Source organism: Aotus nancymaae, unplaced genomic scaffold (assembly GCF_030222135.1).
Source record: "Aotus nancymaae isolate 86718 unplaced genomic scaffold, 86718_ANA_hifiasm-v0.15.2.pri h1tg000057l, whole genome shotgun sequence".
Classification (NCBI taxonomy): domain Eukaryota; kingdom Metazoa; phylum Chordata; class Mammalia; order Primates; family Aotidae; genus Aotus; species Aotus nancymaae.
The window spans coordinates 25,162,018-25,189,901 of NW_026988471.1; the positions used below are offsets into that span (position 1 = coordinate 25,162,018).

The window sequence follows — 27,884 nt, forward strand, 5'->3', positions numbered from 1 at the left end:
TTAAGCCCATCTCTAGTTCTCGTTCAGCCATCTCCAGCTTGTGATAGGGGACCTGTAAGGGCTGCATTTTTATAGCCTCGATCTGTGTCCTAATAAATGCCATGACTTTATTAAATATGACCGGCCCAATAGAAAGGAGGAGAAGGAGGCCAAGCAGTGGGCCGAGAAGGGGGAGGACATAGGGAAGAAGACCATTCCACCCTCCCCAAAGTGGGTTATCAGCAAGCGCTTTTCTCCTTCTTGCCAAATCTTCTTGCAAGGCTTTTATCTTGTCGCTAACAATTCCTGACTGATTGACGTAAAAACAGCACTTGCACAAGACAGGAGTCTGATCAAGTCCCGCTTATTCACCCGGGGAAAGCGGTATAAGAAGGGTAGAAAGGAGGAAGAAAGGGAGGTAGGGGAAGGAGTGCTGTCCTCATTGCGGTTGGGAAAGTCCGGTCACATGATTTCTAGTAAACTGTAATTTGTCATTTTGAAACAGAGACTAGACTGCAGGGCACCACATGGCTTGTGGATCACAGAGGTCTGGCAAATGCCTCCCACAGGTCCCTGTCCTGGCTGATAAGACAGAGGCCTGGCGGATGTTCCGCAGAGGTCCCTGTCCTGGCTGATAAGACAGGGGCCTGGTGGATGCTTCCCACCGGTCCCCCTTTTTATTAATATTATTTTATTAGGAGAGGCTGAATGGCATATCCTGAGGGGACCGTGCCTGTCTTAGGTCAGGGAATCACGCATGCAGAGGCACTTCTATCCTTACCCATCACTGGGAGAGGGAGCTCTTGTGTCCCCCTGCCCTGTCTTAGGCGGTGGTGCCTATTTGCATGTCTCCCAGTTGCCCGTCATCGGCTAACCGGTCCAGCTCACCAGGTTTAGAGGCGGTAGGCAGTACTGATAGTACCATTGTTCCTTAAGCCCATCTCTAGTTCTCGTTCAGCCATCTCCAGCTTGTGATAGGGGACCTGTAAGGGCTGCATTTTTATAGCCTCGATCTGTGTCCTAATAAATGCCATGACTTTATTAAATATGACCGGCCCAATAGAAAGGAGGAGAAGGAGGCCAAGCAGTGGGCCGAGAAGGGGGAGGACATAGGGAAGAAGACCATTCCACCCTCCCCAAAGTGGGTTATCAGCAAGCGCTTTTCTCCTTCTTGCCAAATCTGCTTGCAAGGCTTTTATCTTGTCGCTAACAATTCCTGACTGATTGACGTAAAAACAGCACTTTTCTCCAAGAGCCAGGCATATTCCTCCCTTCTCGGCGGTGAGAAGATCCAGTCCACGGCGATTCCGGAGGACAACTTCTGCGGGAGAGTGTATTTGATTTTGAATAATATTTATGGTTCCTGAAAGCACCCCCACATCATTGATAAGTTGCTCAGAGAGAGCTTGGTAAGAACGTAGGGAATAGCTTAACCCTGCGGTACCGGTTCCAACTCCAGCAGTCACTCCCAGGGCGGCTAGGAATGGGAGGAACTGTAAAGCTCTTTTTCTACGCCCTGCTAAGAAATCAAAACTGGGAATGGGTACGGCTGTGTCTCCGGGAAGGACACTGGCCTCTGGCAGAAGGAAGGCAGGTAAGCAACTGCCAGTCCAATTGTTAGGGAGATAAGTATAAGCTAGGTTGTTGCCACATACAAAAACTTGACCCGGTGGGGAAAAGATTTCTTGACTAACATTGGTATGGTTAGAGCAATTGCAAGCGAGCCATACCGACCCTACGTCCAGGTCAAAGGAATTGTTTCTAGGGGGTTTACTCACGCAGGTGACATTGATGCAGTTGATATGATGCAACTGGACAGGAAAAGGGAGGCTATATGTTCCATTTGTAGCACCAGATATTGAATTACTAGGTATTGCTATGGGAAGAGGGGGGCCAAACGTCATACAAAGCCAGCAATCTGAGTTGTTTAAGTATCCAGAATCATTGAGAGCCTTGTGCATAGCTTCTAGAATGCTTCGGGTATTTGAACTCAGATCTTGGGATCTAGGCCTTGGTAGGGCTAGGGGATGGTATGATAGAGATGGAAACAAGGCTTGCAAGGTTTTTCTAACATGGTGAGCCTTCATCTGGTCATGCGGTCCTCCCCCATCACTAACACCGACCTGGGGAGAGGATGACCAACAGATGGTCTGTCCAACTTTATTGCTGGGGCAAGAGGCTTGAGCGAGCTTATAAGAGACACCATAGGGGGATGGGATGGTGTAATCTCCCCCAAATGTCTTTGCACGCTTAGAAAGTAGGACCGCGGTGAAATACGTCTGGTTTTTATGTTGGCATTGTGCAACTGACTTATAGCATGACGAGTGAACAGAAGGGGTATTATAATCAGAACAGTTGCATTTGGGTAAGGGGGAGCCAGGGGGTACTATGGCGACTATTGCCTTTCTAGTACATACATAATGGGGTTTTGCACCTATACCAGTACTTGTTTTCCCATTAGTAAGATAAGCTGTCTTGTCTGAGCAATCCTGGGATTGAACATATGCTTCTGGGGGCTTCTCGGCTGTAGTTGAGCAGTCACAGGGGTTACCGTACGCTGCCTGCAGTACCTGGTTGATGTCGTATGTACCGCCGAAGCCTGCACGGGTTCCAGGGAAGAGAGCGGTCAGAAGGACGGCAAGAATCAGCATCTTCGTGGCCTGTACGGGAAAACCAGATAATCCTCAGGGTTCCATATTCTCCCTGGGAGTATTGCTATGAGTATTTTCTGTGGCTTTGGTGTCCATTTGTTTAACCAATCTTTCTGGAAGCCATCTGGCTGAATCAACCTCTTTCGCGTACACACATACTGATCCTCTGCCCCAAATGGGGACAGGGTCGGGTCCATGCCAAACGCCTGTCATAGGGTCTTTCCGTAACACAGAGGCATATTGCTTCTGCGACGTGGAATGCCAATGCCGTTCGGCAGCGGAACGTCCTTCGTTGTCCAAAGTTAAAAAATTTTGAATAAAGAGTGTGATACGAGGTTTCTTGGGGACCCCTTATGGGGGTACCATTTCCCCTTTTTTATTTTATTTAAAGTTGTTTTGAGTGTGAGGTGAGTTCTTTCGACTATTCCTTGTCCTTGTGGGTTGTATGGGATTCCTGTAACATGTTGAATGCTCAGTTGCGTGCAAAATCGATTAAAGGCAGTGCTAGTGTAACCTGGTCCATTATCAGTTTTTATTTTACGCGGGCATCCCAGCGAAGCAAAAGCAGCTAGAAGGTGTGCAATAACGTGTTTTGTAGCTTCTCCAGTTTGTAGGGTAGCAAAGATGTATCCGCTGCAGGTGTCAACACAGACATGTACAAATTTAAGATTGCCAAATTCTGGGATGTGTGTGACGTCCATTTGCCATAGGGCATTTGGGACAAGACCTCGGGGATTAACCCCGAGGTGTGGAACTGGCAAATGTGGAGCACATTGGGTGCATGCTTTTACTGTTTGTCGGGCCTGTTCACGAGTGATGTGATGTAGTAGTCTGAGGGATTGTGCATTGAGATGATGTAGGGAGTGTGAATGCTGTGCCTGCTCTAGGGGATTGGTGGTGGTAGAGGTTTGTACTAGGAGAACACGAGTTGCCAGATCCGCCTTTGCATTTCCCGAGGCTAATGGTCCAGGCAAACCAGAGTGAGCACGCAAGTGCCCAATATAGAAAGGATGAATTCTTGAGATTAAGAGTTGTTGAAGCTGATAAAATAACTTGGCAGCAGTGGATGCTTGTCTGATAATGGGGGCCGTTTCTAAGTTGGGAGTAGATAAAGCAATGTATGCGCTGTCAGTATAAACGTTAAGAGGATTGTTGTGAAATGTGGAAAAAGCTGCTATAACTGCATGTAATTCTGCTAGCTGAGCTGAGGAAGAGTGGGATTGAAAACTAACAGTTTGATTTTTAGCTACAAAGGCTGCAAGCCCCGTGGATGATCCATCGGTGAAGACCGTAACCCCATTAGGAATGGGTTGTGATTTTGTGTTTTTTGGGAAAATAAACTCATGTTTGTTGACAAAGTCAAGTAGTTTATCAGGTGGATAGTGGTTGTCAACAATTCCAGTAAATGAAGCAAGCGCTATAGGCCACATCTCAGTACTTTGCATAAGCCAATGGACTTGATTCTTTGCATAAGGCTGGATTATAATAGCCGGTTCCTGGCCAAAATATTCCTTTCCTAGGGTTCTTCCTTTGATGATGAGGCTTGCTACCATGTGGTAATAAGGTTCCATTACTTTAGCTGGTGTACTGGAAAGGTAATTTATTTTGGACTGAACTTCACTTTGAGGGTCTACTGCTGGAAATGCCAAGGCGGGGGCGGAAGATTGCACCGCGTATGGCGGAGGGCGGTTCTGAGATGGCGGCCATTCTGGATTATGATAACGTGCAGCCTCGTCCTCAAGATCATCCCAGTTAATTCCCTCGTCTATTCCCTCATCATCAGAATTTTTGGCCCTTTCCATGAGCCACATAATTCTCTTTCTATACTTCGGGTGTTTTAGTTTTTCTTTTAGTCCCTTAGCCACTCGTTCTGCAAATTTTTCTAAGGAACAGGAAGAAGCTTTTGCAGCGGCTTCCTTTTGTTCCTCTTTTTCCGAGTCGCTGTCGAAAGACATTAAATCGACGTCCTCGGGTTTTGGTTTACTATCCCCCTTTGTTTCAATTGGGGATCCTAATTCCTCCCCCTGGGACCCAGGTCCCGGGGAAACATTTTTGTTTGAGCCTTGTAAGCAAGTTTCTCCTTGAGTAATCACATTGGCAATTAGTGGGTCAGAATGCCTTTGAGAAATGATTTCATCTATTAAATTCCAATAAGAAAAGGCAGTTACTGGGACCTTCTCGGGCCCGAATGTACTATAATAGTCCCGAAGGGCATCTCCAACTCTTTTCCACCGTTTTCCATCTATCGATCCCTCCTGAGGAAACCAGGGACAAATGTCCTTAATATAATCAAAATATTTACATAATTGCTTAGCTTTAACCTTTACTCCTCGCGCCTTTAAAGTCTTACTAAGTCCTTGTATGAACATTTGTTCATATGTTGGCTGATTTCCTGACCCACGATACCGTCGTCCACTCACCAGAGGGCGAGACCGCAGCAGGCTCCCGCGTCGTCTCCTCTCTGGACTTGCTGAGTTCTGGTTCGGCCGCTTCTGACGACACCCCTCACAGGATCCCTCGTACTCTTTGCCCCACGTTGGGCGCCAGACTGTCCCGTCCTGCAGGACAAACAACGAGGACGAAGGAGAGGGTGTGGGGATGGAAATGGGGCAGGAGATGCGAAGAATGGAGACAAGACAGGAGTCTGATCAAGTCTCGCTTATTCACCCGGGGAAAGCGGTATAAGAAGGGTAGAAAGGAGGAAGAAAGGGAGGTAGGGGAAGGAGTGCTGTCCTCATTGCGGTTGGGAAAGTCCGGTCACATGATTTCTAGTAAACTGTAATTTGTCTTTTTGAAACAGAGACTAGACTGCAGGGCACCACATGGCTTGTGGATCACAGAGGTCTGGCAAATGCCTCCCACAGGTCCCTGTCCTGGCTGATAAGACAGAGGCCTGGCGGATGTTCCGCAGAGGTCCCTGTCCTGGCTGATAAGACAGGGGCCTGGCGGATGCTTCCCACCGGTCCCCCTTTTTATTAATATTATTTTATTAGGAGAGGCTGAATGGCATATCCTGAGGGGACCGTGCCTGTCTTAGGTCAGGGAATCACGCATGCAGAGGCACTTCTATCCTTACCCATCACTGGGAGAGGGAGCTCTTGTGTCCCCCTGCCCTGTCTTAGGCGGTGGTGCCTATTTGCATGTCTCCCAGTTGCCCGTCATCGGCTAACCGGTCCAGCTCACCAGGTTTAGAGGCGGTAGGCAGTACTGATAGTACCATTGTTCCTTAAGCCCATCTCTAGTTCTCGTTCAGCCATCTCCAGCTTGTGATAGGGGACCTGTAAGGGCTGCATTTTTATAGCCTCGATCTGTGTCCTAATAAATGCCATGACTTTATTAAATATGACCGGCCCAATAGAAAGGAGGAGAAGGAGGCCAAGCAGTGGGCCGAGAAGGGGGAGGACATAGGGAAGAAGACCATTCCACCCTCCCCAAAGTGGGTTATCAGCAAGCGCTTTTCTCCTTCTTGCCAAATCCGCTTGCAAGGCTTTTATCTTGTCGCTAACAATTCCTGACTGATTGACGTAAAAACAGCACTTTTCTCCAAGAGCCAGGCATATTCCTCCCTTCTCGGCGGTGAGAAGATCCAGTCCACGGCGATTCCGGAGGACAACTTCTGCGGGAGAGTGTATTTGATTTTGAATAATATTTATGGTTCCTGAAAGCACCCCCACATCATTGATAAGTTGCTCAGAGAGAGCTTGGTAAGAACGTAGGGAATAGCTTAACCCTGCGGTACCGGTTCCAACTCCAGCAGTCACTCCCAGGGCGGCTAGGAATGGGAGGAACTGTAAAGCTCTTTTTCTACGCCCTGCTAAGAAATCAAAACTGGGAATGGGTACGGCTGTGTCTCCGGGAAGGACACTGGCCTCTGGCAGAAGGAAGGCAGGTAAGCAACTGCCAGTCCAATTGTTAGGGAGATAAGTATAAGCTAGGTTGTTGCCACATACAAAAACTTGACCCGGTGGGGAAAAGATTTCTTGACTAACATTGGTATGGTTAGAGCAATTGCAAGCGAGCCATACCGACCCTACGTCCAGGTCAAAGGAATTGTTTCTAGGGGGTTTACTCACGCAGGTGACATTGATGCAGTTGATATGATGCAACTGGACAGGAAAAGGGAGGCTATATGTTCCATTTGTAGCACCAGATATTGAATTACTAGGTATTGCTATGGGAAGAGGGGGGCCAAACGTCATACAAAGCCAGCAATCTGAGTTGTTTAAGTATCCAGAATCATTGAGAGCCTTGTGCATAGCTTCTAGAATGCTTCGGGTATTTGAACTCAGATCTTGGGATCTAGGCCTTGGTAGGGCTAGGGGATGGTATGATAGAGATGGAAACAAGGCTTGCAAGGTTTTTCTAACATGGTGAGCCTTCATCTGGTCATGCGGTCCTCCCCCATCACTAACACCGACCTGGGGAGAGGATGACCAACAGATGGTCTGTCCAACTTTATTGCTGGGGCAAGAGGCTTGAGCGAGCTTATAAGAGACACCATAGGGGGATGGGATGGTGTAATCTCCCCCAAATGTCTTTGCACGCTTAGAAAGTAGGACCGCGGTGAAATACGTCTGGTTTTTATGTTGGCATTGTGCAACTGACTTATAGCATGACGAGTGAACAGAAGGGGTATTATAATCAGAACAGTTGCATTTGGGTAAGGGGGAGCCAGGGGGTACTATGGCGACTATTGCCTTTCTAGTACATACATAATGGGGTTTTGCACCTATACCAGTACTTGTTTTCCCATTAGTAAGATAAGCTGTCTTGTCTGAGCAATCCTGGGATTGAACATATGCTTCTGGGGGCTTCTCGGCTGTAGTTGAGCAGTCACAGGGGTTACCGTACGCTGCCTGCAGTACCTGGTTGATGTCGTATGTACCGCCGAAGCCTGCACGGGTTCCAGGGAAGAGAGCGGTCAGAAGGACGGCAAGAATCAGCATCTTCGTGGCCTGTACGGGAAAACCAGATAATCCTCAGGGTTCCATATTCTCCCTGGGAGTATTGCTATGAGTATTTTCTGTGGCTTTGGTGTCCATTTGTTTAACCAATCTTTCTGGAAGCCATCTGGCTGAATCAACCTCTTTCGCGTACACACATACTGATCCTCTGCCCCAAATGGGGACAGGGTCGGGTCCATGCCAAACGCCTGTCATAGGGTCTTTCCGTAACACAGAGGCATATTGCTTCTGCGACGTGGAATGCCAATGCCGTTCGGCAGCGGAACGTCCTTCGTTGTCCAAAGTTAAAAAATTTTGAATAAAGAGTGTGATACGAGGTTTCTTGGGGACCCCTTATGGGGGTACCATTTCCCCTTTTTTATTTTATTTAAAGTTGTTTTGAGTGTGAGGTGAGTTCTTTCGACTATTCCTTGTCCTTGTGGGTTGTATGGGATTCCTGTAACATGTTGAATGCTCAGTTGCGTGCAAAATCGATTAAAGGCAGTGCTAGTGTAACCTGGTCCATTATCAGTTTTTATTTTACGCGGGCATCCCAGCGAAGCAAAAGCAGCTAGAAGGTGTGCAATAACGTGTTTTGTAGCTTCTCCAGTTTGTAGGGTAGCAAAGATGTATCCGCTGCAGGTGTCAACACAGACATGTACAAATTTAAGATTGCCAAATTCTGGGATGTGTGTGACGTCCATTTGCCATAGGGCATTTGGGACAAGACCTCGGGGATTAACCCCGAGGTGTGGAACTGGCAAATGTGGAGCACATTGGGTGCATGCTTTTACTGTTTGTCGGGCCTGTTCACGAGTGATGTGATGTAGTAGTCTGAGGGATTGTGCATTGAGATGATGTAGGGAGTGTGAATGCTGTGCCTGCTCTAGGGGATTGGTGGTGGTAGAGGTTTGTACTAGGAGAACACGAGTTGCCAGATCCGCCTTTGCATTTCCCGAGGCTAATGGTCCAGGCAAACCAGAGTGAGCACGCAAGTGCCCAATATAGAAAGGATGAATTCTTGAGATTAAGAGTTGTTGAAGCTGATAAAATAACTTGGCAGCAGTGGATGCTTGTCTGATAATGGGGGCCGTTTCTAAGTTGGGAGTAGATAAAGCAATGTATGCGCTGTCAGTATAAACGTTAAGAGGATTGTTGTGAAATGTGGAAAAAGCTGCTATAACTGCATGTAATTCTGCTAGCTGAGCTGAGGAAGAGTGGGATTGAAAACTAACAGTTTGATTTTTAGCTACAAAGGCTGCAAGCCCCGTGGATGATCCATCGGTGAAGACCGTAACCCCATTAGGAATGGGTTGTGATTTTGTGTTTTTTGGGAAAATAAACTCATGTTTGTTGACAAAGTCAAGTAGTTTATCAGGTGGATAGTGGTTGTCAACAATTCCAGTAAATGAAGCAAGCGCTATAGGCCACATCTCAGTACTTTGCATAAGCCAATGGACTTGATTCTTTGCATAAGGCTGGATTATAATAGCCGGTTCCTGGCCAAAATATTCCTTTCCTAGGGTTCTTCCTTTGATGATGAGGCTTGCTACCATGTGGTAATAAGGTTCCATTACTTTAGCTGGTGTACTGGAAAGGTAATTTATTTTGGACTGAACTTCACTTTGAGGGTCTACTGCTGGAAATGCCAAGGCGGGGGCGGAAGATTGCACCGCGTATGGCGGAGGGCGGTTCTGAGATGGCGGCCATTCTGGATTATGATAACGTGCAGCCTCGTCCTCAAGATCATCCCAGTTAATTCCCTCGTCTATTCCCTCATCATCAGAATTTTTGGCCCTTTCCATGAGCCACATAATTCTCTTTCTATACTTCGGGTGTTTTAGTTTTTCTTTTAGTCCCTTAGCCACTCGTTCTGCAAATTTTTCTAAGGAACAGGAAGAAGCTTTTGCAGCGGCTTCCTTTTGTTCCTCTTTTTCCGAGTCGCTGTCGAAAGACATTAAATCGACGTCCTCGGGTTTTGGTTTACTATCCCCCTTTGTTTCAATTGGGGATCCTAATTCCTCCCCCTGGGACCCAGGTCCCGGGGAAACATTTTTGTTTGAGCCTTGTAAGCAAGTTTCTCCTTGAGTAATCACATTGGCAATTAGTGGGTCAGAATGCCTTTGAGAAATGATTTCATCTATTAAATTCCAATAAGAAAAGGCAGTTACTGGGACCTTCTCGGGCCCGAATGTACTATAATAGTCCCGAAGGGCATCTCCAACTCTTTTCCACCGTTTTCCATCTATCGATCCCTCCTGAGGAAACCAGGGACAAATGTCCTTAATATAATCAAAATATTTACATAATTGCTTAGCTTTAACCTTTACTCCTCGCGCCTTTAAAGTCTTACTAAGTCCTTGTATGAACATTTGTTCATATGTTGGCTGATTTCCTGACCCACGATACCGTCGTCCACTCACCAGAGGGCGAGACCGCAGCAGGCTCCCGCGTCGTCTCCTCTCTGGACTTGCTGAGTTCTGGTTCGGCCGCTTCTGACGACACCCCTCACAGGATCCCTCGTACTCTTTGCCCCACGTTGGGCGCCAGACTGTCCCGTCCTGCAGGACAAACAACGAGGACGAAGGAGAGGGTGTGGGGATGGAAATGGGGCAGGAGATGCGAAGAATGGAGACAAGACAGGAGTCTGATCAAGTCTCGCTTATTCACCCGGGGAAAGCGGTATAAGAAGGGTAGAAAGGAGGAAGAAAGGGAGGTAGGGGAAGGAGTGCTGTCCTCATTGCGGTTGGGAAAGTCCGGTCACATGATTTCTAGTAAACTGTAATTTGTCTTTTTGAAACAGAGACTAGACTGCAGGGCACCACATGGCTTGTGGATCACAGAGGTCTGGCAAATGCCTCCCACAGGTCCCTGTCCTGGCTGATAAGACAGAGGCCTGGCGGATGTTCCGCAGAGGTCCCTGTCCTGGCTGATAAGACAGGGGCCTGGCGGATGCTTCCCACCGGTCCCCCTTTTTATTAATATTATTTTATTAGGAGAGGCTGAATGGCATATCCTGAGGGGACCGTGCCTGTCTTAGGTCAGGGAATCACGCATGCAGAGGCACTTCTATCCTTACCCATCACTGGGAGAGGGAGCTCTTGTGTCCCCCTGCCCTGTCTTAGGCGGTGGTGCCTATTTGCATGTCTCCCAGTTGCCCGTCATCGGCTAACCGGTCCAGCTCACCAGGTTTAGAGGCGGTAGGCAGTACTGATAGTACCATTGTTCCTTAAGCCCATCTCTAGTTCTCGTTCAGCCATCTCCAGCTTGTGATAGGGGACCTGTAAGGGCTGCATTTTTATAGCCTCGATCTGTGTCCTAATAAATGCCATGACTTTATTAAATATGACCGGCCCAATAGAAAGGAGGAGAAGGAGGCCAAGCAGTGGGCCGAGAAGGGGGAGGACATAGGGAAGAAGACCATTCCACCCTCCCCAAAGTGGGTTATCAGCAAGCGCTTTTCTCCTTCTTGCCAAATCTGCTTGCAAGGCTTTTATCTTGTCGCTAACAATTCCTGACTGATTGACGTAAAAACAGCACTTTTCTCCAAGAGCCAGGCATATTCCTCCCTTCTCGGCGGTGAGAAGATCCAGTCCACGGCGATTCCGGAGGACAACTTCTGCGGGAGAGTGTATTTGATTTTGAATAATATTTATGGTTCCTGAAAGCACCCCCACATCATTGATAAGTTGCTCAGAGAGAGCTTGGTAAGAACGTAGGGAATAGCTTAACCCTGCGGTACCGGTTCCAACTCCAGCAGTCACTCCCAGGGCGGCTAGGAATGGGAGGAACTGTAAAGCTCTTTTTCTACGCCCTGCTAAGAAATCAAAACTGGGAATGGGTACGGCTGTGTCTCCGGGAAGGACACTGGCCTCTGGCAGAAGGAAGGCAGGTAAGCAACTGCCAGTCCAATTGTTAGGGAGATAAGTATAAGCTAGGTTGTTGCCACATACAAAAACTTGACCCGGTGGGGAAAAGATTTCTTGACTAACATTGGTATGGTTAGAGCAATTGCAAGCGAGCCATACCGACCCTACGTCCAGGTCAAAGGAATTGTTTCTAGGGGGTTTACTCACGCAGGTGACATTGATGCAGTTGATATGATGCAACTGGACAGGAAAAGGGAGGCTATATGTTCCATTTGTAGCACCAGATATTGAATTACTAGGTATTGCTATGGGAAGAGGGGGGCCAAACGTCATACAAAGCCAGCAATCTGAGTTGTTTAAATATCCAGAATCATTGAGAGCCTTGTGCATAGCTTCTAGAATGCTTCGGGTATTTGAACTCAGATCTTGGGATCTAGGCCTTGGTAGGGCTAGGGGATGGTATGATAGAGATGGAAACAAGGCTTGCAAGGTTTTTCTAACATGGTGAGCCTTCATCTGGTCATGCGGTCCTCCCCCATCACTAACACCGACCTGGGGAGAGGATGACCAACAGATGGTCTGTCCAACTTTATTGCTGGGGCAAGAGGCTTGAGCGAGCTTATAAGAGACACCATAGGGGGATGGGATGGTGTAATCTCCCCCAAATGTCTTTGCACGCTTAGAAAGTAGGACCGCGGTGAAATACGTCTGGTTTTTATGTTGGCATTGTGCAACTGACTTATAGCATGACGAGTGAACAGAAGGGGTATTATAATCAGAACAGTTGCATTTGGGTAAGGGGGAGCCAGGGGGTACTATGGCGACTATTGCCTTTCTAGTACATACATAATGGGGTTTTGCACCTATACCAGTACTTGTTTTCCCATTAGTAAGATAAGCTGTCTTGTCTGAGCAATCCTGGGATTGAACATATGCTTCTGGGGGCTTCTCGGCTGTAGTTGAGCAGTCACAGGGGTTACCGTACGCTGCCTGCAGTACCTGGTTGATGTCGTATGTACCGCCGAAGCCTGCACGGGTTCCAGGGAAGAGAGCGGTCAGAAGGACGGCAAGAATCAGCATCTTCGTGGCCTGTACGGGAAAACCAGATAATCCTCAGGGTTCCATATTCTCCCTGGGAGTATTGCTATGAGTATTTTCTGTGGCTTTGGTGTCCATTTGTTTAACCAATCTTTCTGGAAGCCATCTGGCTGAATCAACCTCTTTCGCGTACACACATACTGATCCTCTGCCCCAAATGGGGACAGGGTCGGGTCCATGCCAAACGCCTGTCATAGGGTCTTTCCGTAACACAGAGGCATATTGCTTCTGCGACGTGGAATGCCAATGCCGTTCGGCAGCGGAACGTCCTTCGTTGTCCAAAGTTAAAAAATTTTGAATAAAGAGTGTGATACGAGGTTTCTTGGGGACCCCTTATGGGGGTACCATTTCCCCTTTTTTATTTTATTTAAAGTTGTTTTGAGTGTGAGGTGAGTTCTTTCGACTATTCCTTGTCCTTGTGGGTTGTATGGGATTCCTGTAACATGTTGAATGCTCAGTTGCGTGCAAAATCGATTAAAGGCAGTGCTAGTGTAACCTGGTCCATTATCAGTTTTTATTTTACGCGGGCATCCCAGCGAAGCAAAAGCAGCTAGAAGGTGTGCAATAACGTGTTTTGTAGCTTCTCCAGTTTGTAGGGTAGCAAAGATGTATCCGCTGCAGGTGTCAACACAGACATGTACAAATTTAAGATTGCCAAATTCTGGGATGTGTGTGACGTCCATTTGCCATAGGGCATTTGGGACAAGACCTCGGGGATTAACCCCGAGGTGTGGAACTGGCAAATGTGGAGCACATTGGGTGCATGCTTTTACTGTTTGTCGGGCCTGTTCACGAGTGATGTGATGTAGTAGTCTGAGGGATTGTGCATTGAGATGATGTAGGGAGTGTGAATGCTGTGCCTGCTCTAGGGGATTGGTGGTGGTAGAGGTTTGTACTAGGAGAACACGAGTTGCCAGATCCGCCTTTGCATTTCCCGAGGCTAATGGTCCAGGCAAACCAGAGTGAGCACGCAAGTGCCCAATATAGAAAGGATGAATTCTTGAGATTAAGAGTTGTTGAAGCTGATAAAATAACTTGGCAGCAGTGGATGCTTGTCTGATAATGGGGGCCGTTTCTAAGTTGGGAGTAGATAAAGCAATGTATGCGCTGTCAGTATAAACGTTAAGAGGATTGTTGTGAAATGTGGAAAAAGCTGCTATAACTGCATGTAATTCTGCTAGCTGAGCTGAGGAAGAGTGGGATTGAAAACTAACAGTTTGATTTTTAGCTACAAAGGCTGCAAGCCCCGTGGATGATCCATCGGTGAAGACCGTAACCCCATTAGGAATGGGTTGTGATTTTGTGTTTTTTGGGAAAATAAACTCATGTTTGTTGACAAAGTCAAGTAGTTTATCAGGTGGATAGTGGTTGTCAACAATTCCAGTAAATGAAGCAAGCGCTATAGGCCACATCTCAGTACTTTGCATAAGCCAATGGACTTGATTCTTTGCATAAGGCTGGATTATAATAGCCGGTTCCTGGCCAAAATATTCCTTTCCTAGGGTTCTTCCTTTGATGATGAGGCTTGCTACCATGTGGTAATAAGGTTCCATTACTTTAGCTGGTGTACTGGAAAGGTAATTTATTTTGGACTGAACTTCACTTTGAGGGTCTACTGCTGGAAATGCCAAGGCGGGGGCGGAAGATTGCACCGCGTATGGCGGAGGGCGGTTCTGAGATGGCGGCCATTCTGGATTATGATAACGTGCAGCCTCGTCCTCAAGATCATCCCAGTTAATTCCCTCGTCTATTCCCTCATCATCAGAATTTTTGGCCCTTTCCATGAGCCACATAATTCTCTTTCTATACTTCGGGTGTTTTAGTTTTTCTTTTAGTCCCTTAGCCACTCGTTCTGCAAATTTTTCTAAGGAACAGGAAGAAGCTTTTGCAGCGGCTTCCTTTTGTTCCTCTTTTTCCGAGTCGCTGTCGAAAGACATTAAATCGACGTCCTCGGGTTTTGGTTTACTATCCCCCTTTGTTTCAATTGGGGATCCTAATTCCTCCCCCTGGGACCCAGGTCCCGGGGAAACATTTTTGTTTGAGCCTTGTAAGCAAGTTTCTCCTTGAGTAATCACATTGGCAATTAGTGGGTCAGAATGCCTTTGAGAAATGATTTCATCTATTAAATTCCAATAAGAAAAGGCAGTTACTGGGACCTTCTCGGGCCCGAATGTACTATAATAGTCCCGAAGGGCATCTCCAACTCTTTTCCACCGTTTTCCATCTATCGATCCCTCCTGAGGAAACCAGGGACAAATGTCCTTAATATAATCAAAATATTTACATAATTGCTTAGCTTTAACCTTTACTCCTCGCGCCTTTAAAGTCTTACTAAGTCCTTGTATGAACATTTGTTCATATGTTGGCTGATTTCCTGACCCACGATACCGTCGTCCACTCACCAGAGGGCGAGACCGCAGCAGGCTCCCGCGTCGTCTCCTCTCTGGACTTGCTGAGTTCTGGTTCGGCCGCTTCTGACGACACCCCTCACAGGATCCCTCGTACTCTTTGCCCCACGTTGGGCGCCAGACTGTCCCGTCCTGCAGGACAAACAACGAGGACGAAGGAGAGGGTGTGGGGATGGAAATGGGGCAGGAGATGCGAAGAATGGAGACAAGACAGGAGTCTGATCAAGTCTCGCTTATTCACCCGGGGAAAGCGGTATAAGAAGGGTAGAAAGGAGGAAGAAAGGGAGGTAGGGGAAGGAGTGCTGTCCTCATTGCGGTTGGGAAAGTCCGGTCACATGATTTCTAGTAAACTGTAATTTGTCTTTTTGAAACAGAGACTAGACTGCAGGGCACCACATGGCTTGTGGATCACAGAGGTCTGGCAAATGCCTCCCACAGGTCCCTGTCCTGGCTGATAAGACAGAGGCCTGGCGGATGTTCCGCAGAGGTCCCTGTCCTGGCTGATAAGACAGGGGCCTGGCGGATGCTTCCCACCGGTCCCCCTTTTTATTAATATTATTTTATTAGGAGAGGCTGAATGGCATATCCTGAGGGGACCGTGCCTGTCTTAGGTCAGGGAATCACGCATGCAGAGGCACTTCTATCCTTACCCATCACTGGGAGAGGGAGCTCTTGTGTCCCCCTGCCCTGTCTTAGGCGGTGGTGCCTATTTGCATGTCTCCCAGTTGCCCGTCATCGGCTAACCGGTCCAGCTCACCAGGTTTAGAGGCGGTAGGCAGTACTGATAGTACCATTGTTCCTTAAGCCCATCTCTAGTTCTCGTTCAGCCATCTCCAGCTTGTGATAGGGGACCTGTAAGGGCTGCATTTTTATAGCCTCGATCTGTGTCCTAATAAATGCCATGACTTTATTAAATATGACCGGCCCAATAGAAAGGAGGAGAAGGAGGCCAAGCAGTGGGCCGAGAAGGGGGAGGACATAGGGAAGAAGACCATTCCACCCTCCCCAAAGTGGGTTATCAGCAAGCGCTTTTCTCCTTCTTGCCAAATCTTCTTGCAAGGCTTTTATCTTGTCGCTAACAATTCCTGACTGATTGACGTAAAAACAGCACTTGCACAAGACAGGAGTCTGATCAAGTCCCGCTTATTCACCCGGGGAAAGCGGTATAAGAAGGGTAGAAAGGAGGAAGAAAGGGAGGTAGGGGAAGGAGTGCTGTCCTCATTGCGGTTGGGAAAGTCCGGTCACATGATTTCTAGTAAACTGTAATTTGTCATTTTGAAACAGAGACTAGACTGCAGGGCACCACATGGCTTGTGGATCACAGAGGTCTGGCAAATGCCTCCCACAGGTCCCTGTCCTGGCTGATAAGACAGAGGCCTGGCGGATGTTCCGCAGAGGTCCCTGTCCTGGCTGATAAGACAGGGGCCTGGTGGATGCTTCCCACCGGTCCCCCTTTTTATTAATATTATTTTATTAGGAGAGGCTGAATGGCATATCCTGAGGGGACCGTGCCTGTCTTAGGTCAGGGAATCACGCATGCAGAGGCACTTCTATCCTTACCCATCACTGGGAGAGGGAGCTCTTGTGTCCCCCTGCCCTGTCTTAGGCGGTGGTGCCTATTTGCATGTCTCCCAGTTGCCCGTCATCGGCTAACCGGTCCAGCTCACCAGGTTTAGAGGCGGTAGGCAGTACTGATAGTACCATTGTTCCTTAAGCCCATCTCTAGTTCTCGTTCAGCCATCTCCAGCTTGTGATAGGGGACCTGTAAGGGCTGCATTTTTATAGCCTCGATCTGTGTCCTAATAAATGCCATGACTTTATTAAATATGACCGGCCCAATAGAAAGGAGGAGAAGGAGGCCAAGCAGTGGGCCGAGAAGGGGGAGGACATAGGGAAGAAGACCATTCCACCCTCCCCAAAGTGGGTTATCAGCAAGCGCTTTTCTCCTTCTTGCCAAATCCGCTTGCAAGGCTTTTATCTTGTCGCTAACAATTCCTGACTGATTGACGTAAAAACAGCACTTTTCTCCAAGAGCCAGGCATATTCCTCCCTTCTCGGCGGTGAGAAGATCCAGTCCACGGCGATTCCGGAGGACAACTTCTGCGGGAGAGTGTATTTGATTTTGAATAATATTTATGGTTCCTGAAAGCACCCCCACATCATTGATAAGTTGCTCAGAGAGAGCTTGGTAAGAACGTAGGGAATAGCTTAACCCTGCGGTACCGGTTCCAACTCCAGCAGTCACTCCCAGGGCGGCTAGGAATGGGAGGAACTGTAAAGCTCTTTTTCTACGCCCTGCTAAGAAATCAAAACTGGGAATGGGTACGGCTGTGTCTCCGGGAAGGACACTGGCCTCTGGCAGAAGGAAGGCAGGTAAGCAACTGCCAGTCCAATTGTTAGGGAGATAAGTATAAGCTAGGTTGTTGCCACATACAAAAACTTGACCCGGTGGGGAAAAGATTTCTTGACTAACATTGGTATGGTTAGAGCAATTGCAAGCGAGCCATACCGACCCTACGTCCAGGTCAAAGGAATTGTTTCTAGGGGGTTTACTCACGCAGGTGACATTGATGCAGTTGATATGATGCAACTGGACAGGAAAAGGGAGGCTATATGTTCCATTTGTAGCACCAGATATTGAATTACTAGGTATTGCTATGGGAAGAGGGGGGCCAAACGTCATACAAAGCCAGCAATCTGAGTTGTTTAAATATCCAGAATCATTGAGAGCCTTGTGCATAGCTTCTAGAATGCTTCGGGTATTTGAACTCAGATCTTGGGATCTAGGCCTTGGTAGGGCTAGGGGATGGTATGATAGAGATGGAAACAAGGCTTGCAAGGTTTTTCTAACATGGTGAGCCTTCATCTGGTCATGCGGTCCTCCCCCATCACTAACACCGACCTGGGGAGAGGATGACCAACAGATGGTCTGTCCAACTTTATTGCTGGGGCAAGAGGCTTGAGCGAGCTTATAAGAGACACCATAGGGGGATGGGATGGTGTAATCTCCCCCAAATGTCTTTGCACGCTTAGAAAGTAGGACCGCGGTGAAATACGTCTGGTTTTTATGTTGGCATTGTGCAACTGACTTATAGCATGACGAGTGAACAGAAGGGGTATTATAATCAGAACAGTTGCATTTGGGTAAGGGGGAGCCAGGGGGTACTATGGCGACTATTGCCTTTCTAGTACATACATAATGGGGTTTTGCACCTATACCAGTACTTGTTTTCCCATTAGTAAGATAAGCTGTCTTGTCTGAGCAATCCTGGGATTGAACATATGCTTCTGGGGGCTTCTCGGCTGTAGTTGAGCAGTCACAGGGGTTACCGTACGCTGCCTGCAGTACCTGGTTGATGTCGTATGTACCGCCGAAGCCTGCACGGGTTCCAGGGAAGAGAGCGGTCAGAAGGACGGCAAGAATCAGCATCTTCGTGGCCTGTACGGGAAAACCAGATAATCCTCAGGGTTCCATATTCTCCCTGGGAGTATTGCTATGAGTATTTTCTGTGGCTTTGGTGTCCATTTGTTTAACCAATCTTTCTGGAAGCCATCTGGCTGAATCAACCTCTTTCGCGTACACACATACTGATCCTCTGCCCCAAATGGGGACAGGGTCGGGTCCATGCCAAACGCCTGTCATAGGGTCTTTCCGTAACACAGAGGCATATTGCTTCTGCGACGTGGAATGCCAATGCCGTTCGGCAGCGGAACGTCCTTCGTTGTCCAAAGTTAAAAAATTTTGAATAAAGAGTGTGATACGAGGTTTCTTGGGGACCCCTTATGGGGGTACCATTTCCCCTTTTTTATTTTATTTAAAGTTGTTTTGAGTGTGAGGTGAGTTCTTTCGACTATTCCTTGTCCTTGTGGGTTGTATGGGATTCCTGTAACATGTTGAATGCTCAGTTGCGTGCAAAATCGATTAAAGGCAGTGCTAGTGTAACCTGGTCCATTATCAGTTTTTATTTTACGCGGGCATCCCAGCGAAGCAAAAGCAGCTAGAAGGTGTGCAATAACGTGTTTTGTAGCTTCTCCAGTTTGTAGGGTAGCAAAGATGTATCCGCTGCAGGTGTCAACACAGACATGTACAAATTTAAGATTGCCAAATTCTGGGATGTGTGTGACGTCCATTTGCCATAGGGCATTTGGGACAAGACCTCGGGGATTAACCCCGAGGTGTGGAACTGGCAAATGTGGAGCACATTGGGTGCATGCTTTTACTGTTTGTCGGGCCTGTTCACGAGTGATGTGATGTAGTAGTCTGAGGGATTGTGCATTGAGATGATGTAGGGAGTGTGAATGCTGTGCCTGCTCTAGGGGATTGGTGGTGGTAGAGGTTTGTACTAGGAGAACACGAGTTGCCAGATCCGCCTTTGCATTTCCCGAGGCTAATGGTCCAGGCAAACCAGAGTGAGCACGCAAGTGCCCAATATAGAAAGGATGAATTCTTGAGATTAAGAGTTGTTGAAGCTGATAAAATAACTTGGCAGCAGTGGATGCTTGTCTGATAATGGGGGCCGTTTCTAAGTTGGGAGTAGATAAAGCAATGTATGCGCTGTCAGTATAAATGTTAAGAGGATTGTTGTGAAATGTGGAAAAAGCTGCTATAACTGCATGTAATTCTGCTAGCTGAGCTGAGGAAGAGTGGGATTGAAAACTAACAGTTTGATTTTTAGCTACAAAGGCTGCAAGCCCCGTGGATGATCCATCGGTGAAGACCGTAACCCCATTAGGAATGGGTTGTGATTTTGTGTTTTTTGGGAAAATAAACTCATGTTTGTTGACAAAGTCAAGTAGTTTATCAGGTGGATAGTGGTTGTCAACAATTCCAGTAAATGAAGCAAGCGCTATAGGCCACATCTCAGTACTTTGCATAAGCCAATGGACTTGATTCTTTGCATAAGGCTGGATTATAATAGCCGGTTCCTGGCCAAAATATTCCTTTCCTAGGGTTCTTCCTTTGATGATGAGGCTTGCTACCATGTGGTAATAAGGTTCCATTACTTTAGCTGGTGTACTGGAAAGGTAATTTATTTTGGACTGAACTTCACTTTGAGGGTCTACTGCTGGAAATGCCAAGGCGGGGGCGGAAGATTGCACCGCGTATGGCGGAGGGCGGTTCTGAGATGGCGGCCATTCTGGATTATGATAACGTGCAGCCTCGTCCTCAAGATCATCCCAGTTAATTCCCTCGTCTATTCCCTCATCATCAGAATTTTTGGCCCTTTCCATGAGCCACATAATTCTCTTTCTATACTTCGGGTGTTTTAGTTTTTCTTTTAGTCCCTTAGCCACTCGTTCTGCAAATTTTTCTAAGGAACAGGAAGAAGCTTTTGCAGCGGCTTCCTTTTGTTCCTCTTTTTCCGAGTCGCTGTCGAAAGACATTAAATCGACGTCCTCGGGTTTTGGTTTACTATCCCCCTTTGTTTCAATTGGGGATCCTAATTCCTCCCCCTGGGACCCAGGTCCCGGGGAAACATTTTTGTTTGAGCCTTGTAAGCAAGTTTCTCCTTGAGTAATCACATTGGCAATTAGTGGGTCAGAATGCCTTTGAGAAATGATTTCATCTATTAAATTCCAATAAGAAAAGGCAGTTACTGGGACCTTCTCGGGCCCGAATGTACTATAATAGTCCCGAAGGGCATCTCCAACTCTTTTCCACCGTTTTCCATCTATCGATCCCTCCTGAGGAAACCAGGGACAAATGTCCTTAATATAATCAAAATATTTACATAATTGCTTAGCTTTAACCTTTACTCCTCGCGCCTTTAAAGTCTTACTAAGTCCTTGTATGAACATTTGTTCATATGTTGGCTGATTTCCTGACCCACGATACCGTCGTCCACTCACCAGAGGGCGAGACCGCAGCAGGCTCCCGCGTCGTCTCCTCTCTGGACTTGCTGAGTTCTGGTTCGGCCGCTTCTGACGACACCCCTCACAGGATCCCTCGTACTCTTTGCCCCACGTTGGGCGCCAGACTGTCCCGTCCTGCAGGACAAACAACGAGGACGAAGGAGAGGGTGTGGGGATGGAAATGGGGCAGGAGATGCGAAGAATGGAGACAAGACAGGAGTCTGATCAAGTCTCGCTTATTCACCCGGGGAAAGCGGTATAAGAAGGGTAGAAAGGAGGAAGAAAGGGAGGTAGGGGAAGGAGTGCTGTCCTCATTGCGGTTGGGAAAGTCCGGTCACATGATTTCTAGTAAACTGTAATTTGTCATTTTGAAACAGAGACTAGACTGCAGGGCACCACATGGCTTGTGGATCACAGAGGTCTGGCAAATGCCTCCCACAGGTCCCTGTCCTGGCTGATAAGACAGAGGCCTGGCGGATGTTCCGCAGAGGTCCCTGTCCTGGCTGATAAGACAGGGGCCTGGCGGATGCTTCCCACCGGTCCCCCTTTTTATTAATATTATTTTATTAGGAGAGGCTGAATGGCATATCCTGAGGGGACCGTGCCTGTCTTAGGTCAGGGAATCACGCATGCAGAGGCACTTCTATCCTTACCCATCACTGGGAGAGGGAGCTCTTGTGTCCCCCTGCCCTGTCTTAGGCGGTGGTGCCTATTTGCATGTCTCCCAGTTGCCCGTCATCGGCTAACCGGTCCAGCTCACCAGGTTTAGAGGCGGTAGGCAGTACTGATAGTACCATTGTTCCTTAAGCCCATCTCTAGTTCTCGTTCAGCCATCTCCAGCTTGTGATAGGGGACCTGTAAGGGCTGCATTTTTATAGCCTCGATCTGTGTCCTAATAAATGCCATGACTTTATTAAATATGACCGGCCCAATAGAAAGGAGGAGAAGGAGGCCAAGCAGTGGGCCGAGAAGGGGGAGGACATAGGGAAGAAGACCATTCCACCCTCCCCAAAGTGGGTTATCAGCAAGCGCTTTTCTCCTTCTTGCCAAATCTTCTTGCAAGGCTTTTATCTTGTCGCTAACAATTCCTGACTGATTGACGTAAAAACAGCACTTGCACAAGACAGGAGTCTGATCAAGTCCCGCTTATTCACCCGGGGAAAGCGGTATAAGAAGGGTAGAAAGGAGGAAGAAAGGGAGGTAGGGGAAGGAGTGCTGTCCTCATTGCGGTTGGGAAAGTCCGGTCACATGATTTCTAGTAAACTGTAATTTGTCATTTTGAAACAGAGACTAGACTGCAGGGCACCACATGGCTTGTGGATCACAGAGGTCTGGCAAATGCCTCCCACAGGTCCCTGTCCTGGCTGATAAGACAGAGGCCTGGCGGATGTTCCGCAGAGGTCCCTGTCCTGGCTGATAAGACAGGGGCCTGGCGGATGCTTCCCACCGGTCCCCCTTTTTATTAATATTATTTTATTAGGAGAGGCTGAATGGCATATCCTGAGGGGACCGTGCCTGTCTTAGGTCAGGGAATCACGCATGCAGAGGCACTTCTATCCTTACCCATCACTGGGAGAGGGAGCTCTTGTGTCCCCCTGCCCTGTCTTAGGCGGTGGTGCCTATTTGCATGTCTCCCAGTTGCCCGTCATCGGCTAACCGGTCCAGCTCACCAGGTTTAGAGGCGGTAGGCAGTACTGATAGTACCATTGTTCCTTAAGCCCATCTCTAGTTCTCGTTCAGCCATCTCCAGCTTGTGATAGGGGACCTGTAAGGGCTGCATTTTTATAGCCTCGATCTGTGTCCTAATAAATGCCATGACTTTATTAAATATGACCGGCCCAATAGAAAGGAGGAGAAGGAGGCCAAGCAGTGGGCCGAGAAGGGGGAGGACATAGGGAAGAAGACCATTCCACCCTCCCCAAAGTGGGTTATCAGCAAGCGCTTTTCTCCTTCTTGCCAAATCCGCTTGCAAGGCTTTTATCTTGTCGCTAACAATTCCTGACTGATTGACGTAAAAACAGCACTTTTCTCCAAGAGCCAGGCATATTCCTCCCTTCTCGGCGGTGAGAAGATCCAGTCCACGGCGATTCCGGAGGACAACTTCTGCGAGAGAGTGTATTTGATTTTGAATAATATTTATGGTTCCTGAAAGCACCCCCACATCATTGATAAGTTGCTCAGAGAGAGCTTGGTAAGAACGTAGGGAATAGCTTAACCCTGCGGTACCGGTTCCAACTCCAGCAGTCACTCCCAGGGCGGCTAGGAATGGGAGGAACTGTAAAGCTCTTTTTCTACGCCCTGCTAAGAAATCAAAACTGGGAATGGGTACGGCTGTGTCTCCGGGAAGGACACTGGCCTCTGGCAGAAGGAAGGCAGGTAAGCAACTGCCAGTCCAATTGTTAGGGAGATAAGTATAAGCTAGGTTGTTGCCACATACAAAAACTTGACCCGGTGGGGAAAAGATTTCTTGACTAACATTGGTATGGTTAGAGCAATTGCAAGCGAGCCATACCGACCCTACGTCCAGGTCAAAGGAATTGTTTCTAGGGGGTTTACTCACGCAGGTGACATTGATGCAGTTGATATGATGCAACTGGACAGGAAAAGGGAGGCTATATGTTCCATTTGTAGCACCAGATATTGAATTACTAGGTATTGCTATGGGAAGAGGGGGGCCAAACGTCATACAAAGCCAGCAATCTGAGTTGTTTAAATATCCAGAATCATTGAGAGCCTTGTGCATAGCTTCTAGAATGCTTCGGGTATTTGAACTCAGATCTTGGGATCTAGGCCTTGGTAGGGCTAGGGGATGGTATGATAGAGATGGAAACAAGGCTTGCAAGGTTTTTCTAACATGGTGAGCCTTCATCTGGTCATGCGGTCCTCCCCCATCACTAACACCGACCTGGGGAGAGGATGACCAACAGATGGTCTGTCCAACTTTATTGCTGGGGCAAGAGGCTTGAGCGAGCTTATAAGAGACACCATAGGGGGATGGGATGGTGTAATCTCCCCCAAATGTCTTTGCACGCTTAGAAAGTAGGACCGCGGTGAAATACGTCTGGTTTTTATGTTGGCATTGTGCAACTGACTTATAGCATGACGAGTGAACAGAAGGGGTATTATAATCAGAACAGTTGCATTTGGGTAAGGGGGAGCCAGGGGGTACTATGGCGACTATTGCCTTTCTAGTACATACATAATGGGGTTTTGCACCTATACCAGTACTTGTTTTCCCATTAGTAAGATAAGCTGTCTTGTCTGAGCAATCCTGGGATTGAACATATGCTTCTGGGGGCTTCTCGGCTGTAGTTGAGCAGTCACAGGGGTTACCGTACGCTGCCTGCAGTACCTGGTTGATGTCGTATGTACCGCCGAAGCCTGCACGGGTTCCAGGGAAGAGAGCGGTCAGAAGGACGGCAAGAATCAGCATCTTCGTGGCCTGTACGGGAAAACCAGATAATCCTCAGGGTTCCATATTCTCCCTGGGAGTATTGCTATGAGTATTTTCTGTGGCTTTGGTGTCCATTTGTTTAACCAATCTTTCTGGAAGCCATCTGGCTGAATCAACCTCTTTCGCGTACACACATACTGATCCTCTGCCCCAAATGGGGACAGGGTCGGGTCCATGCCAAACGCCTGTCATAGGGTCTTTCCGTAACACAGAGGCATATTGCTTCTGCGACGTGGAATGCCAATGCCGTTCGGCAGCGGAACGTCCTTCGTTGTCCAAAGTTAAAAAATTTTGAATAAAGAGTGTGATACGAGGTTTCTTGGGGACCCCTTATGGGGGTACCATTTCCCCTTTTTTATTTTATTTAAAGTTGTTTTGAGTGTGAGGTGAGTTCTTTCGACTATTCCTTGTCCTTGTGGGTTGTATGGGATTCCTGTAACATGTTGAATGCTCAGTTGCGTGCAAAATCGATTAAAGGCAGTGCTAGTGTAACCTGGTCCATTATCAGTTTTTATTTTACGCGGGCATCCCAGCGAAGCAAAAGCAGCTAGAAGGTGTGCAATAACGTGTTTTGTAGCTTCTCCAGTTTGTAGGGTAGCAAAGATGTATCCGCTGCAGGTGTCAACACAGACATGTACAAATTTAAGATTGCCAAATTCTGGGATGTGTGTGACGTCCATTTGCCATAGGGCATTTGGGACAAGACCTCGGGGATTAACCCCGAGGTGTGGAACTGGCAAATGTGGAGCACATTGGGTGCATGCTTTTACTGTTTGTCGGGCCTGTTCACGAGTGATGTGATGTAGTAGTCTGAGGGATTGTGCATTGAGATGATGTAGGGAGTGTGAATGCTGTGCCTGCTCTAGGGGATTGGTGGTGGTAGAGGTTTGTACTAGGAGAACACGAGTTGCCAGATCCGCCTTTGCATTTCCCGAGGCTAATGGTCCAGGCAAACCAGAGTGAGCACGCAAGTGCCCAATATAGAAAGGATGAATTCTTGAGATTAAGAGTTGTTGAAGCTGATAAAATAACTTGGCAGCAGTGGATGCTTGTCTGATAATGGGGGCCGTTTCTAAGTTGGGAGTAGATAAAGCAATGTATGCGCTGTCAGTATAAACGTTAAGAGGATTGTTGTGAAATGTGGAAAAAGCTGCTATAACTGCATGTAATTCTGCTAGCTGAGCTGAGGAAGAGTGGGATTGAAAACTAACAGTTTGATTTTTAGCTACAAAGGCTGCAAGCCCCGTGGATGATCCATCGGTGAAGACCGTAACCCCATTAGGAATGGGTTGTGATTTTGTGTTTTTTGGGAAAATAAACTCATGTTTGTTGACAAAGTCAAGTAGTTTATCAGGTGGATAGTGGTTGTCAACAATTCCAGTAAATGAAGCAAGCGCTATAGGCCACATCTCAGTACTTTGCATAAGCCAATGGACTTGATTCTTTGCATAAGGCTGGATTATAATAGCCGGTTCCTGGCCAAAATATTCCTTTCCTAGGGTTCTTCCTTTGATGATGAGGCTTGCTACCATGTGGTAATAAGGTTCCATTACTTTAGCTGGTGTACTGGAAAGGTAATTTATTTTGGACTGAACTTCACTTTGAGGGTCTACTGCTGGAAATGCCAAGGCGGGGGCGGAAGATTGCACCGCGTATGGCGGAGGGCGGTTCTGAGATGGCGGCCATTCTGGATTATGATAACGTGCAGCCTCGTCCTCAAGATCATCCCAGTTAATTCCCTCGTCTATTCCCTCATCATCAGAATTTTTGGCCCTTTCCATGAGCCACATAATTCTCTTTCTATACTTCGGGTGTTTTAGTTTTTCTTTTAGTCCCTTAGCCACTCGTTCTGCAAATTTTTCTAAGGAACAGGAAGAAGCTTTTGCAGCGGCTTCCTTTTGTTCCTCTTTTTCCGAGTCGCTGTCGAAAGACATTAAATCGACGTCCTCGGGTTTTGGTTTACTATCCCCCTTTGTTTCAATTGGGGATCCTAATTCCTCCCCCTGGGACCCAGGTCCCGGGGAAACATTTTTGTTTGAGCCTTGTAAGCAAGTTTCTCCTTGAGTAATCACATTGGCAATTAGTGGGTCAGAATGCCTTTGAGAAATGATTTCATCTATTAAATTCCAATAAGAAAAGGCAGTTACTGGGACCTTCTCGGGCCCGAATGTACTATAATAGTCCCGAAGGGCATCTCCAACTCTTTTCCACCGTTTTCCATCTATCGATCCCTCCTGAGGAAACCAGGGACAAATGTCCTTAATATAATCAAAATATTTACATAATTGCTTAGCTTTAACCTTTACTCCTCGCGCCTTTAAAGTCTTACTAAGTCCTTGTATGAACATTTGTTCATATGTTGGCTGATTTCCTGACCCACGATACCGTCGTCCACTCACCAGAGGGCGAGACCGCAGCAGGCTCCCGCGTCGTCTCCTCTCTGGACTTGCTGAGTTCTGGTTCGGCCGCTTCTGACGACACCCCTCACAGGATCCCTCGTACTCTTTGCCCCACGTTGGGCGCCAGACTGTCCCGTCCTGCAGGACAAACAACGAGGACGAAGGAGAGGGTGTGGGGATGGAAATGGGGCAGGAGATGCGAAGAATGGAGACAAGACAGGAGTCTGATCAAGTCTTGCTTATTCACCCGGGGAAAGCGGTATAAGAAGGGTAGAAAGGAGGAAGAAAGGGAGGTAGGGGAAGGAGTGCTGTCCTCATTGCGGTTGGGAAAGTCCGGTCACATGATTTCTAGTAAACTGTAATTTGTCTTTTTGAAACAGAGACTAGACTGCAGGGCACCACATGGCTTGTGGATCACAGAGGTCTGGCAAATGCCTCCCACAGGTCCCTGTCCTGGCTGATAAGACAGAGGCCTGGCGGATGTTCCGCAGAGGTCCCTGTCCTGGCTGATAAGACAGGGGCCTGGCGGATGCTTCCCACCGGTCCCCCTTTTTATTAATATTATTTTATTAGGAGAGGCTGAATGGCATATCCTGAGGGGACCGTGCCTGTCTTAGGTCAGGGAATCACGCATGCAGAGGCACTTCTATCCTTACCCATCACTGGGAGAGGGAGCTCTTGTGTCCCCCTGCCCTGTCTTAGGCGGTGGTGCCTATTTGCATGTCTCCCAGTTGCCCGTCATCGGCTAACCGGTCCAGCTCACCAGGTTTAGAGGCGGTAGGCAGTACTGATAGTACCATTGTTCCTTAAGCCCATCTCTAGTTCTCGTTCAGCCATCTCCAGCTTGTGATAGGGGACCTGTAAGGGCTGCATTTTTATAGCCTCGATCTGTGTCCTAATAAATGCCATGACTTTATTAAATATGACCGGCCCAATAGAAAGGAGGAGAAGGAGGCCAAGCAGTGGGCCGAGAAGGGGGAGGACATAGGGAAGAAGACCATTCCACCCTCCCCAAAGTGGGTTATCAGCAAGCGCTTTTCTCCTTCTTGCCAAATCTTCTTGCAAGGCTTTTATCTTGTCGCTAACAATTCCTGACTGATTGACGTAAAAACAGCACTTGCACAAGACAGGAGTCTGATCAAGTCCCGCTTATTCACCCGGGGAAAGCGGTATAAGAAGGGTAGAAAGGAGGAAGAAAGGGAGGTAGGGGAAGGAGTGCTGTCCTCATTG

At 47.7% G+C, this 27,884-nt stretch overlaps 2 protein-coding genes across 2 annotated transcripts; both read right to left on the bottom strand.

The window, feature by feature from the left end:
- Window positions 1-872: 872 nt before the first annotated feature.
- On the bottom strand, window positions 873-15,742 carry LOC135269634 (uncharacterized). The gene is made up of 9 exons (XM_064363761.1): window positions 15,706-15,742; window positions 14,943-15,166; window positions 11,047-12,531; window positions 10,439-10,502; window positions 9,997-10,220; window positions 6,101-7,585; window positions 5,493-5,556; window positions 5,051-5,274; window positions 873-2,639 (listed from the first exon to the last, which is right to left on the bottom strand). Exons 1-9 carry the CDS (start codon window positions 15,740-15,742, stop codon window positions 873-875), a joined length of 5,574 nt encoding a protein of 1,857 aa, XP_064219831.1.
- An 878-nt stretch (window positions 15,743-16,620) lies between these two features.
- On the bottom strand, window positions 16,621-27,454 carry LOC135269635 (syncytin-1-like). Its single transcript, XM_064363763.1, has 5 exons — window positions 27,443-27,454; window positions 26,655-26,792; window positions 24,135-24,243; window positions 20,799-21,022; window positions 16,621-18,387 (listed from the first exon to the last, which is right to left on the bottom strand). Exons 1-5 carry the CDS (start codon window positions 27,452-27,454, stop codon window positions 16,621-16,623), a joined length of 2,250 nt encoding a protein of 749 aa, XP_064219833.1.
- Window positions 27,455-27,884: the final 430 nt, after the last annotated feature.